Source organism: Aotus nancymaae, unplaced genomic scaffold (assembly GCF_030222135.1).
Source record: "Aotus nancymaae isolate 86718 unplaced genomic scaffold, 86718_ANA_hifiasm-v0.15.2.pri h1tg000003l, whole genome shotgun sequence".
NCBI lineage: Eukaryota > Metazoa > Chordata > Mammalia > Primates > Aotidae > Aotus > Aotus nancymaae.
Window position 1 is genome coordinate 19507474 of NW_026988414.1, and position 13345 is coordinate 19520818.

The 13345-nt window shown below is 36.4% G+C and overlaps 1 protein-coding gene across 6 annotated transcripts in view; it reads left to right on the forward strand.

The window, feature by feature from the left end:
* PTBP3 (polypyrimidine tract binding protein 3) overlaps nt 1–13345 on the forward strand; it is a 108427-nt gene that overhangs the window by 67064 nt on the left and 28018 nt on the right. For all 6 annotated transcript variants that reach the window (XM_012461831.3, XM_064378923.1, XM_064378926.1 and 3 more), the window contains 2 exons: nt 8331–8441; nt 10012–10186. In XM_012461831.3, the coding sequence (XP_012317254.1) occupies nt 8331–8441; nt 10012–10186 (286 nt within the window). The remainder of the gene's footprint in view (nt 1–8330; nt 8442–10011; nt 10187–13345) is intronic.

Here is a 13345-nt window from a genome sequence, read left to right on the forward strand (position 1 = left end):
GTAGCCGTTGCTAACTTACACTCTTTTTTTTTATAAAAAATATTCTTGTGCCTGTGTCCCAACACTGCTATCAGCCAGCTGCAAGTTTAGCTTTGGTCATGTGGTCCTGTCTTATCGTTCCATTTATCATCTCCCAGACCACAGTAACAAATTTTGTTTTTCCCTCAAGAGCCCTGAAGGTGACGAGGACTAATTCTGAGTGTCCTCAATAGCAACTGCTGGGTTAGGACTCTCAGTCTTTCAGCTACAGCACTCCCTTGTTTAACCCTCTTTACCACTGCTATTGAAATAAAACCAACTCCTTATGAAGGCCCCCAAATGCTGACTTCTCCCCCATCTCTTTATCTTCATTACCTAACACTCTTCTGCTTATTTAACACCTGTCTTTTCTGGCACTGTCCCTCCCTCCCTCCCTTCCTCCCTCCCTCCCTATTCTGATGCTTAGTTCTGTCCTTAGTCCATTTCTAGCTTGTATTTCTTAGGCGGGAACACTTTTTACCCAGGTAGTCACCTGGCAGGATTGACGTCATTCAGCTCTCAGCTCAGATGTTACCTCCTCAGGGAGCTTTAATCCAGTTACATTAAGCAAGCCCTCGCCCCTGGCACTCTATCCCATTAGCCAACTAAGAGGCAGTCTGGCATAATGGTTACAGATACAGGGTCTGGAGCTAGTTTGAATCCTGACTCTACTGCCTCTGTAGCCTTGGGCAAGTAACTTACCCCTTCTATTTCTGTTTTCTTTATAATGAAGATGATGTTCTCTCTCTTATTTTTTCATTGCGAGGATTACATGAGTTAATATATTTAAAGTACTTATTACATAGGATAGTGCCTGATACATATTAAGTGCCTGATACATATTAAGTGTCCAAGAAGGTGTCGGGTGTGGTGGTTGACGCCTGTAATCCCTACACTTTGGGAAGCCAAGGCGGGTGGATGACTTAAGGTCAAGAGTTCAACTCCAGCCTGGCCAACATGGTGAAACCCTATCTCTACTAAAAATATAAAAAAATTATCTGGGTATGGTGGCACATACCTGTAGTCCTACCTATTCTGGAAGCTGAGGCAGGAGAATCACTTGAATCCAGGAGGCTGAGATTGCAGTGAGCTGAAATTGTGCCACTGCACTCCAGCCTGGGCAGCAGAGCAAGACTCCGTCTCAAAACATACGATAAAATAATAATAAAAAGAATTAAGTGCCCAAGAAGTGTTTTTTTTTTTTTTTTATACAGTCTTGCTCCGTTGCCAGGCACCAGGCTGGAGTACAGTGGCGCAATTTCGGCTCACTGCAACCTCTGCCTCCCGAGTTCAAGCAGTTCTTCTGCCTTAGACTCCCGAGTAGTTGGGACAACAGGCGCGCGCCACCCTGCCCAGCTAATTTTTGTATTTTTAGTAGAGACAGGGTTTCACCATGTTGGCCAGGATAGTCTCGATCTCTTGACCTCATGATCCACCCACCTCGGCCTCCCAAAGTGCTGGGATTACAGGCATGAGCCACTGCGCCCGGCCCAAGAAGTGTTAGCTCTACTGATCAAATACTGGTAAAGAGCAATGTAAGAAACTGGTTCTTTCTCTTGTACTCTTGTGGGTAAGACACTAATTTCATAAATAATGGCATAAAATGTGATGAATATCATGGTAGGGGAATATACAGAAGTGTGGAGTTGGTTGTATCTGTTATAACTAATTAGCAAATTATTTTATCATATTCTTTGCTGAAAATTAGTTCTGGCTCAACTGCTGTCTAACATCTATAGAAACTAGTGTTCCTATAGCTCATGGTAAGGGAATTGAGAGTGACTGAAATGGGATTGATGCTATTTTAGATGAAGGAAGTTAGGGAAAGTCATTCCAATATGATATTTGAGCAGAGGCTTACAGGATGTAAAGTTGTGTATGTTTGTGAAGAAATAATGATCCAGTCAGAAAGAACAGGAGATGTAAAGTGCCTAAGGTGGAAGTGTGCTTGTTGTGTTCAAGTATCAGAAAGAAGGCTGGTGTCACTGGAATGGAGAGAGGAAGAAAGCCCTATGTGAGACGGCATCAGAGCAGTGATGATGCAAAGCTTTTATAATTTCTTATACTGGGTAAGGTGGGAAACCATTGGAGGATTTTGAGTAGAGCAGTGAGATTATGTCATTTATATTTTAACGGAATCACTCTCGTTGATGTGTTAAGAATAAACTATAGCCGGGCACAGTGGCTCATGGCTGTAATCCCAGCACCTTGGGAGGCTGAGGCCAGTGGATCCTCTGAGTTCAGGTGTAAAAGACCAGCCTGGGCAATATGGCAAAACCCCATCTATACCAAAAATACAAAATATTAGCCAAAGGTGGTGGTACATGCCTGTATCTCAGGTACTCAGGAGGCTGAGATGGGAGGATAGCTTGAGCCCAGGAGGTGGAGGTTGCAGTGAACCGAGATTGTGCCACTGCATTCCAGCCTGGGTGACAGAGTGAAACCCTGTCTCCCCACCCCCAAAAAGAATAAGCTGTATAGGGTTAAATGGAGGCTCTTGTCCTACTTCAAATGAGAGATGATGGTGGCCTGGGTGAGGGCATAGGCACTGGCAGTGGTGATAATGGATTTTTTTTTTTAAATTAGAGATGGGGTCTTGCTGGCCTTAAACTCCTGGGCTCAAGCAATCCTTCCATCTCCTGAGAAGCTGGGGCTATAGGTACGTGCTACCTTGCTGGGCTTTTGTGGATATATTTTGAAAGATTTGCTGATGGATTGATTAGATGTAGTTCTGAAGAGAAAGGGAGGAATCAAGAATGCCTCTGAGATTTTGGACCTGAGCCTCTGGTAAAATGGAGCTAAGATATAAAGACTGAGGTTAAAGAAATAATAGTAATAATAATAATAAAAACACAAAAACAAAAAAAGATTTGGGGATGGGGTTTGGAGGTAGGGCAGGAATCAAGAGTTTGATTTTAACATGTTAACTTAAGACACCTATTAGATACTCAAGTGGGAGATGATAAATGGAAATTAAGTCTGGATTCAGGAGAAGAATTCAGGCTGGAGATTTGGAAACCTACAGTGTAGGTGTGGTAATTAAAGCCATTGGCCTGGATGACATCATCTCAGAATATTTGTAGATAGAAAGAATTCAACTGATTCATTATGTATATGCTCAATCCTGCATATTAAAAAGTGTCTTTGTGCATGAAAGCAGTAGCTCATAGCAGTGTTCTCATGTAATCCATCACTTCTGAGTACTGTTATACATGGGAATGGTTTTTGAATGTCCAGTAGATGAATCTCTTCAGGACAAAGTACCAATCTTTTTGAATTGTAATAAAAATAAATAACTTATGAAAGCTAGACATTATGGTACTAAATAAAAGAGTCAATCCTAGCAATATGAAATTCTGGTTCTTAAATCTTATTACTTCATAGGTTACAAAAACCTTTATAAGTAAGTTGTGGCCAGTGTGCTTGATATTAAAAAAAAAAAATTCTAATGTGAATGCACACTTTTTTTTTTTGTTTGTACATGGAGTCTAGCTCTTGTCGCCCAGGCTGGAGTGTAGTGGCACGATCTTGGCTCACTGCAACCTCTACCTCCTGGGTTCATGCAATTCTCCTTCCTCAGCCTCCTGAGTAGCTGGGATTACAGGTGCCCGCCACCATGCCCAGCTAATTTTTGTATTTTAGTAGAGGCAAGGTTTCACCATTTTGACCAGGCTGGTCTCAAGCTTCTGACCTCAGGTGATCCGCCCACCTTGGCCTCCCAAAATGCTGGGATTACAGTCGTGAGCCACCGCGCCCGGCCATGAATACACTTTTTATAAGTGTATACTAGTGGACATTTTCAGTTTCTGACAAATTCTACCTTTATAAAAATCACTGAAGATGAATTTTATCAGAATTTGACCTTTAGTGTCTTTTTAGTCCTATGTTGTAGTCTGAAAGATTAAAATACACAGGAGGCATATAGAGTTGGGTATTTGTATTTTTGACAGCAAAATATATTAGGGAAACAGAGTCAGAGACCTTATAATTCATAAAAATAGATACATACATAGCAAACTTTCCTGAATTTTATTTTTTGATGTCAAATCTCTTTAAAATTTACTATTTTGATAATTATAAAAAGCTATTAAAAATCACACTTCAGGCATTCCTGGATTACCTGATGTTGGTGCCCAGTTACTTTATTCAGAAGTGTCAGATTGTTTTTTGTAGCTCCTCTCTCAGTGAATATAATCCAGGGGACTAGAGTGCTATTCATGGTTAGCCCATTTAGGCAAGTTCTATTCTCTTAGCACATTCAGATAAAAACCACACAGCAAAACACCAGGCTGTCAGTGATGATGTGCTTCAGGCGGTTGTTGAAGTTAAATGAGAGAAGGAATGTAAACATTAACAAAATCTGAAAGGTAAGTGGAAGTTAAGTTTTATAGCATAATTTAGTATACAATTTTTCCAAATTTTAGAGCAAATTATGTGTTTTTATTCCTTCTCTAATGAGATATTTTATATCAAGAATATTTATTATTTTTTAAAATTGCTGACTTACTGGTGTGAAAAGAAGTGTTTTTTTTTTTTTTTTTAATAAAAATTTTAAAAAAGTTTTAAAAAAAGGAAAAAAAGTTAAATATTGCCAGCTGGGTACAGTAACTCATGCCTATAATCCCAGTACTTTGGGAGGCTAAGGTAGGAGAATCGCATAAGGTCAGGAGTTTCAGACCAGCCTGGTAAAGTAGTGAGACCTCATCTCTACAAAAAATGTAAAAATTAGCCATGTGTGGTAGTGTGCACCTGTAGGACTCAGGAGACTAAGGCAGGAAGATTGCTTGAACCCAGGAGTTCAAGGTTATAGTGAACTATGATGGCGCTACTGCATACCAGCATGGGTGACAGGGTGAGACCCTGTCTCTTAAAAAGGAAAAAAATTTGCATATTGCTGTAATTCTCCAACCAGGTCTCGTTATAATTCTTTATCAGTTAATAATAAGCATTTTAGTCTGTATCTTTTACATGCCAGGAATTGTATTTAATGATGCAGAAATGATTAAGACAAGGTGTATTTCTTCAAGGAGCATTCAGTCTAATTAAAGGAGACAAATATATAAATAAATTTGTAGTAGAGTCGAAGTACAACAGTAAGATAATAGTTACATAAAACCAAAAAATGGATACTACTTGAGAAAATTCTATAGGAATTTGGGGGAGGCTGAGAATTTGTGGTAGCATTGTTCCCTGAGCTGAATTTTAGAAAAGATAAATGAAGGCTTATGCTGTTAAACAGATTTCTAGGAAAAGAGAGAATCCTCATATATGGGCATAGAAGTCTGAAATCACTTGGTAAATTTGGAGAACTATAGGCAACTACATATTGTTTATGTAAATAGAGTAGTGTGATGTAAGAAGTGTCAGGAAGTGAGGTTGGAGAGGTAAACCAGGGCAAGAGTGTTATGTTACACCAAGGAGCTTAGGTTTTACCATGTAGATAATGGGAAGGTAGTAAAGGATTTTAAGCAGGGGAAAATATAATCTGACTTATAATTTAGAACACTACCTGGGCTGTTGGAATGAAGAAGGGAGGTCAGACAGTTATTATATTACACCCCCAACCTTTTTTTAAAGTCTAATGTTACTCCTTTATTGAGAGAAAACATGGAGTTGATGCAGGTATAATACATAGATTGATTCATGTCTTGCCATAAGTGATTTAAGTGGTAAAATATATATATATATATATAACAAAAAATTTACCATTTTAACTATTTTTAATTATATAGTTCAGCGTGACATTAAGTACATTCACATTGTTTCTCAACCATCACCAAATACCACGTCTCCAGAATTTTTTTTTATCTTCCCAAACTGAAACTCTCCTAGCCATTAAACAGAACTCTTTATTCATCTACTCTCCTCCCTCAACAATCACCAATCTATTTTTGGTCTCTCTGAGTTTGACTACTTTAGGTTCCTCATGTAAGTGGAACTATGCAGTATTTGTGCTTTTGTGGCTGGCATATTTCACCTGGCATGATGTCTTGAAGGTTTGTCCATGTTCAGAGTTTTCCTTCCTTTTGAAAAAGGCTGAATAATACTTGGTTGTAGGTATATATATCATATTTTGTTTATCCATTTATTCGTTGATGAACACTTTGGTTGCTTCCTGTTTTGGCTATTTTGAATAATGTTGCTGTGCACATGGGTATATGCATATCTCTTTGAGTTCTTGCTTTCAATTTTTTGACTGTATACCCAGAAATGGAATTGCTGGATCATATGGTAATTCTATTTTTCTTTTTTTAGGGAAAGGTCATACTTTTTCCATAGAGGCTGTAACATTTTCCATTTCTACCAACAGTGCATGGCAGTTCAATTTTCTTCATATCCTCTTCAATACTTGTTATTTTATGGGTTTAAAAATTTTTTGTAACTATCCTAATGGAAGTTAGGTGATATGTAGTTTTGATTTCCATTTTTCTAATGATTAGTGACATTGATAATAAGTCCCATCTTTTTGTGGGCTTATTGGCTGTTTGATTATCTTTTTTGGAGAAATGTCTATTCAAGTCCTTTGCCTGTTTTTGGGTTGCATTGTTTGTATTGTTGAAATTGCATGAGTTCTTTATATATTCTGGATATTAACCCATTATCATATACATGACTTGATTTCACTCTGTTGATAATTTCCTTTGATGCACAAAAGTGTTTAATTTTGAGGTAGTCCAGTTTATCTATTTTTCTTTCATTACCTGTGCTTTAGAATATTCTTTCTTTCATGTTTTTTCCTAACCATTAGACTATCAGGGAAGGATAGTTATTCTTGAGCATTCTGTTTAATGAGAATTAAAAAGCAGGGCCAGGTATGGTGGCTCACACCTGTAATCCCAGCACTTTGGAAGGCCAAGGTGGGTGGATCACATGAGCCTTGGAGTTTGAGACCAGCCTGGCAAACATAGACCTCATCTCTATAAAACCTTAAAAATAAAAAATTATCCAGGTGTGGTGTAGACCAGCTACTTGGGAGGCTGAGATGGGAGGAGGAGGCTGCAGTGAAGCCATTATCATACCATAGTGGTTCGTAACAGCAAAATCTTACCAGTATAGGGAATACTTACCTTTTTAATCAAAAAAGCAGAACAAATTTCTGTTTTAAGATTGAAGTTTAAAATGGAGTGAATATCAGTTCATTTTCACACTGCTATAAGGATACTCCCTGAGACTGGTTAATTTATAAACAAAAGAGGTTTCATTGACTCACAGTTCTCAATAGTTGGGGAGGCCTCCGGAAACTTACAGTTGTGGCAGAAGGGGAAGGGGAAGGAAGGACCTTCTTCACATGGTGGCAGGAGAGAGAGAGTGCACCGTGGAAGCTGCCACTTTTAAAACCATCAGATCTCTTGAGAACTCCCTCACTATCACAAGAACAGCAAAGGAGAAACTGCTTCCATGATCCAATCACCTCCCACCAGGTCTCTCTTTCGACATGTGGGGAATTACAATTTGAAATGAGATTTGGGTGGTGACACAGAGCCAAATTGCACCAACAGAGGAAAACTAAATATATAGTTGTTTTATCCCCCCTATTTAGTCTTTCAGAAATGAATTACTGTTAATAGTAACCCTGGCCATGAACCCTTGTGGTGCTGAGATGAAACATCTATTGTGAGGATATTGGTGTCAGGAAGCGAACTCTTTTCCTCTGAAAAGACATTTCAGAAAGGCCTTCTCTGGCCACCACTCTTGTACTATCCCAACTTGCGTTCTGGTTCATGCTGATCCCTTCCCTTCTTTTATTTTTATTCTTAAGACTTTTAAAATCACCAGATATTAGGATATTTGTTTGTCATTTCTTTCTTGTCTGTCTTCATATGGGCATAGTTTTGTCTCTATTTTGTTTACTGCTGTCTTTCCAGTGCTTGGAACAATCCTCCATGAATATTTGGCAAATTAATAGAGCAGCTTCTAGCCGAACATCTTTTAGTGGCTACAGAAATCTCAAGAAGTAGATGGCTTCTTCACAGCGTGAAATAGTTGGCCCATGACTCTCACTTTTATTCATATGCTTTGTAACACATCTTGTCCTGTTGATTATTTCTGTTGTAGCCTCCTATTTTAATAATGTGCCGTTTATATATGCCATTAAATAGGCTAGTTATTTGAGTGCCTGTTGTGTGCCAGGCATTGTTATAAGATAGGCATGGGTATTAAAATGTTGATGTTTTAGGTTTAAGTCATTTTGGTACCAACAGTTTTAAAGAGAAAATTTTCATTTAAAAGGATTTATGAACCAAGTTGTATTTATAAAGATACATTAGCTTAATACTTTTCTTACATGTAACCTGATGTGAACTGTTTTCCAGATATTTTCTAAATTTGGCACAGTCTTGAAGATTATCACCTTTACAAAGAATAATCAATTTCAAGCCTTGCTTCAGTATGCTGACCCAGTAAATGCACATTATGCCAAAATGGTAATTATGATATTTGTTTCATTTTTCAGTTGTTAATCACACCAGTGATACCTGAAGGAAGTCATCATATCTTCTCTCATGCCCCACTTTACCATTTGTTTTCTTTTTAAATTGTGTTAAAATATGCATAATAGTTACCATTTTAGTCATTTTAAAGTATGTGGTTCCATGTATTTTTTTTTCTAAGTTAAAAATCATTACTTTTTCATATGAAATGGTCTCAAATCTCCTATCACCTCTCACATCTCTGAGACTAATTCCTGTTTGTTATGTTTAAAGTCTGGAGTTGAACACAGTACTCCTGATATGGGCTAATAGAGCCATCATTACCTTTGCGCTTTCATTTACGTCTCCCATCCAAATACTAACCAGGCCCGACCCTGCTTAGCTTCTGAAATCAGGCGCATTCAGGGTGATATGGCTGTAGACCATTTACTTCTGTTAAATCAGTCAGAGATTGATTTCACCATTTTTGCAGCTATATTCCGTGTTTATTCCTGTTGAACTCTGAATTGGTAGAGATACTAAATCTTAGGAAATATGCTGCTGTCAATTCATGTTGTCTTTTTTTTAGTACACAAAAACCTGACTATTTTGACAAGGTATAAAACTTGACATTCATTTCGGTTATCTTAGACCTATCTCCTATTGATATGTATCCCTGACTCTAATTTCATCTTGTAGCAGTTTTTGCTAGTCGTTTCTACATTTTGGTCAAAGATGAGGACCAAGGCTTACAGTACTTTTTTGTACCACACTGTGTCTGGCACTTGATTGGGAGTATAGCCTTTCTATTTGCTGTACCCTGAACTTGCATATATTATTTTGTACCTTTATGATGGCATACTTCTCAATGACCATTATTATAAATCAGGATTTATATTATATGTGTTTTATTTTTATGTGCTTTGGTTTCTGGTATCTGTTTTTATAAATTCAAGCATTTGCAAATGTCATAAGTGGCCACAAATACCCTAAGGTAAATTTTTATTCTTGCAAAGGAAGGGGTTGCTAATCTTTGGTCACAACTGATTTCACATTTCCCTCAGTTTATTATTCAAAGTATTACAAAGTAAATTTACAAGAGAAAAAAATAAGTGATAGATAATATTTTATATATTGTGGCTCTGACAAGTAGCATTTACAAAAGCTTTGTTTCATCCTAACAAAGCTTACACATCCTAGTATAATGTGAATTATACTAAAATGAATTAAAATGGAACGTAAAATCTGAGTATCTTAAAACTTTTGGTACAGGCAAAATAATCATAATAGTGACCATTTCTGTGATAGATAATAGTTTTCCAGTTTTTCACATTTCTCCTCTCTTATTTAATCTTACCACAGACAAGATAAATATTATCAGTCTTATTTTACAGATAAAAACTGAGACTTAGAGATTTTCTTTTTCTCAGACTCATAGTTAATGACTGTGAGGTAAAAATAAACCCGACTTTGACTTTTTAGTGCTTTCTGCCTCACACCTGATTGCCCCTCTTTGTCAGTAGAGGCTTCTTGGTTATCAGTGTTGTTGTCTTGCCAAAACCAGTCCCTTTCTTATATGCTTTAGGCTCTGGATGGCCAGAATATCTATAATGCATGCTGCACCCTGCGTATTGACTTCTCCAAGCTCACCAGCCTTAATGTGAAATATAATAATGACAAAAGCAGAGACTTCACTCGCTTAGACCTTCCTACTGGTGATGGCCAGCCATCCCTTGAACCCGCTATGGCTGCTGCTTTTGGTGAGTAGTTGCTTTTTGGGTCACAAAGCAAGTTTTCTGAAGTTACAAGTTTCATTTATTAAGCCATGTATGTTAGTAAGCCATTTTCTTCTTCAGTTCTCTCAGGATTTATAAAGGAAAGAATCGTGGAACAAAGTATGCCCATTAATTAAATATTAATATTAGGAGGTTCTGTTAGTTGACAAAACAAATGAATATCTGAAATTGAGTTACAAATTTATTTTCTAACGTTAATATTACTCATTCTTTAAAAGCCACAAACCATTTGCTTCTAATGAATTATCTTATTAACATTAATTTAAATATGCTAGTTTATAGCCAAAAGAATTTTGCTATATATGCTCTTGAGAAAAATACTTTTCCCTCTTTAAGTAATGATATTTTAAATCAAACCTAAATGAATAGTATGATCTTCTTTTATCCAAAGAAGATTTATTTTGTTTTGATTTTTTAAACTTCAGAACTTCCAGCTGTATCTTCAGCTTGTGTGAAGTTGCATTTTGTATTAGTAAAAATACAGCCTTCCAAATTGTCTCTGCAAATTGTAGCTTTGAAGAGCCTCCCTCTTTTATTTAAAGTAACCCTCTCAAGGAAAAAGCAATGGATGGCCCGGCTTGAGTATCTTACTAGGTTAGTATGTGCTACGTTTGGTATTACAGTTCTCAAAAGTCTGGTTTATTATTTAGAAAAAGTATTACTACTTTTTGTGATTGATTTTTCCTTTCTCAAATAACACCATAAAATATTGCTAACTGAGACTTTAATAGTATTTAGTTCATCATATTTTATAGGTGAGAAAATGAAAAGAATTAAGACAATCAATTATAAAATTAAGACAATCAAATGATTGTCCAAACTTTTCTAGAAAATAGTTCATTACTTTAAAGTGAAAGCTTTTTTATTATTTTTAATTTAAAAAGCCAAATGATTCAAAGCATCTTTATAATATTGTTAAAATTTCTGTTTTGGCTTCTTCGACCAAATTTTTGTGTTTTATATTTGTTACCAGCCCCTAACTTACTTATCTGATTTGGCAGAGCCAAAGGTCTTTGTCATTACCATTTCAATAACAAACGATAGAAATATTTGGGGCAAAAAAAAAAAAAAAAAATATTGGGACAAATTGAAGTTTGCCAAAACTCAGCTATCAAATGTCAGAATTCACTTGTTCTAATAATTGTATACTCTTGATGCGAGTGTTCTATATTATGGGAGGAGGACATTTTTTAAATATGGTTAAGAATTTTGATTTCTGAATATAAAATATCAGAATGTTTATATCCTTTCTCATTAATGTTATTAATCCTTAGTCACTGCAAAACAATGTCTACATCCCAAAATAAGTGATTCATCAGACAGCACAATGCACTTTATATATTGTTTGAAAGTTTCTCTACTCTGCCTCTCACTAATATTTGACACAGTTTCACTATTCCCTTCTTTTTTCTCTTGGCTTCTGAAACACCACTCTCCTTACTTTCTTCCTACTTCACTGGCTGTTCTTTCTCTTATAAAGGTTGCCCTTTACAGTTTCTAGGGCTGAGTCACAAGCACTATGTTCTTGCTTTTAGTGACACTTGTTATACCTATAGAAAAACTTATAAAACATGTAAGTATATAAACACCCATGTGATTACCAGCCAGGTTAAGAAATAAAATATTTATACATACTGAAGGAGCACACTGTGTACCTTTCTTCATCAATTTTTTTCACTCTCTCTTCCCCAAGATAACCACAGTTCCAAATTTGATGATAATCATTCTCTTGCTTTTCTGTTTTCCTGTTGTTTTTTTTACCACTCATTATATATCCCTAAATGCAACTTAAAAATTTTTTTTAAAGCTGTATTTAGAACTTGACATAAATGGACTCTTGCTGGTTTTCTCTTGTAACTTTATTTTGTTTGCTCTGTATATCTTTGGTAATTCATCCATATTCATACATGTGGCTGTCGTTCATTCATTCTCAGCACGGTCAACTCTATAGTATCCCATTGGAAGAATATATCATATATATCTTGGTTTGTTGATCCATTTTACTGTTGATAAATATTCTGGTTGTTTTTAGTTTGATGCTACTATGAACATTCTTGTCTGCCGGACAAGTTTTCTCTAAGAAGTACATAGGAAAGGACTTGTTGGGTCATAGAGAACATATTTCTTCAGTTTCATTAATAATGCCAGTTTTCAAAATGATTGCACCTGTTTATAACTGCATCGTGAGATTAAAATTTTTTCAAGCTGTCTTCTACGAAGGGAGTGAGATGTTTTCATTCTTTTTTATTCTAGTGTATGTTTAATGGTATCTTAACATAGTTTTCACTTGCGTTTTCCTAATTACTAATGAGGTTGAACGTATTTTTATTTTTCATCCTTATAAATTTTGTGTTCAATTCTATTCATTCATTAATTACCTGAATATGTTCTTTAGTGCTGATTTCTGAAATTTTGGTGCACCAGTCACCCAAGCAGTATACACTGTACCCAATGTGTAGTCTTTTACACCTCACCCCATCCCTGTTCAATTCTTTTGTCTATTTTTGTGCTTTAGTTCTTATTATTTTCTCACTTAATTGTAGGAATTCTTTGTGTATTCCAGATACTAGTTCATAGTGTGTTATTTGTGTTGCAAATAAATTTCTCCCAGAATTTTTTCTGATAAAGATCCAAACAAGTATTGGGCTAATTTATTTGTCATGTTTCTTTCGAGTCATTTAATTCAGAACATTTTTTTATTTTGTGTCTTTTGTAACTATTGCTTCTCTGTGCCTCCGTCCCCCCCACCCCATCCACTGAGACAGGGACTCACTCTGTTGCCCAGGCTGAAGTGCAGTGGTATGATCACAGCTAACTGCAACCTCAACCTCCTGGGCTCAAGTGATCCTTGTACCGCAGCCTCCCGGGTAGCTGGGACCATAGGCACTCTCCATCACACCCGGCTAATTTTTATTTTTATTTTATTGTAGAGACAGAGTCTCACTGTGTTGCCCAGGTTGGACTGTTGCATTTCTGAAGAGTTTAGGGAGGATATTTTTTGTAGAATGTCTTTCCATATAGATGTCTGTTTTTTCCTTATCATAATACGAGTTTTTTAATGGAAATACTACAGAAATAATTTGTGTCTTTCCTACCTCATTACATTAGAAGACACATGATGTT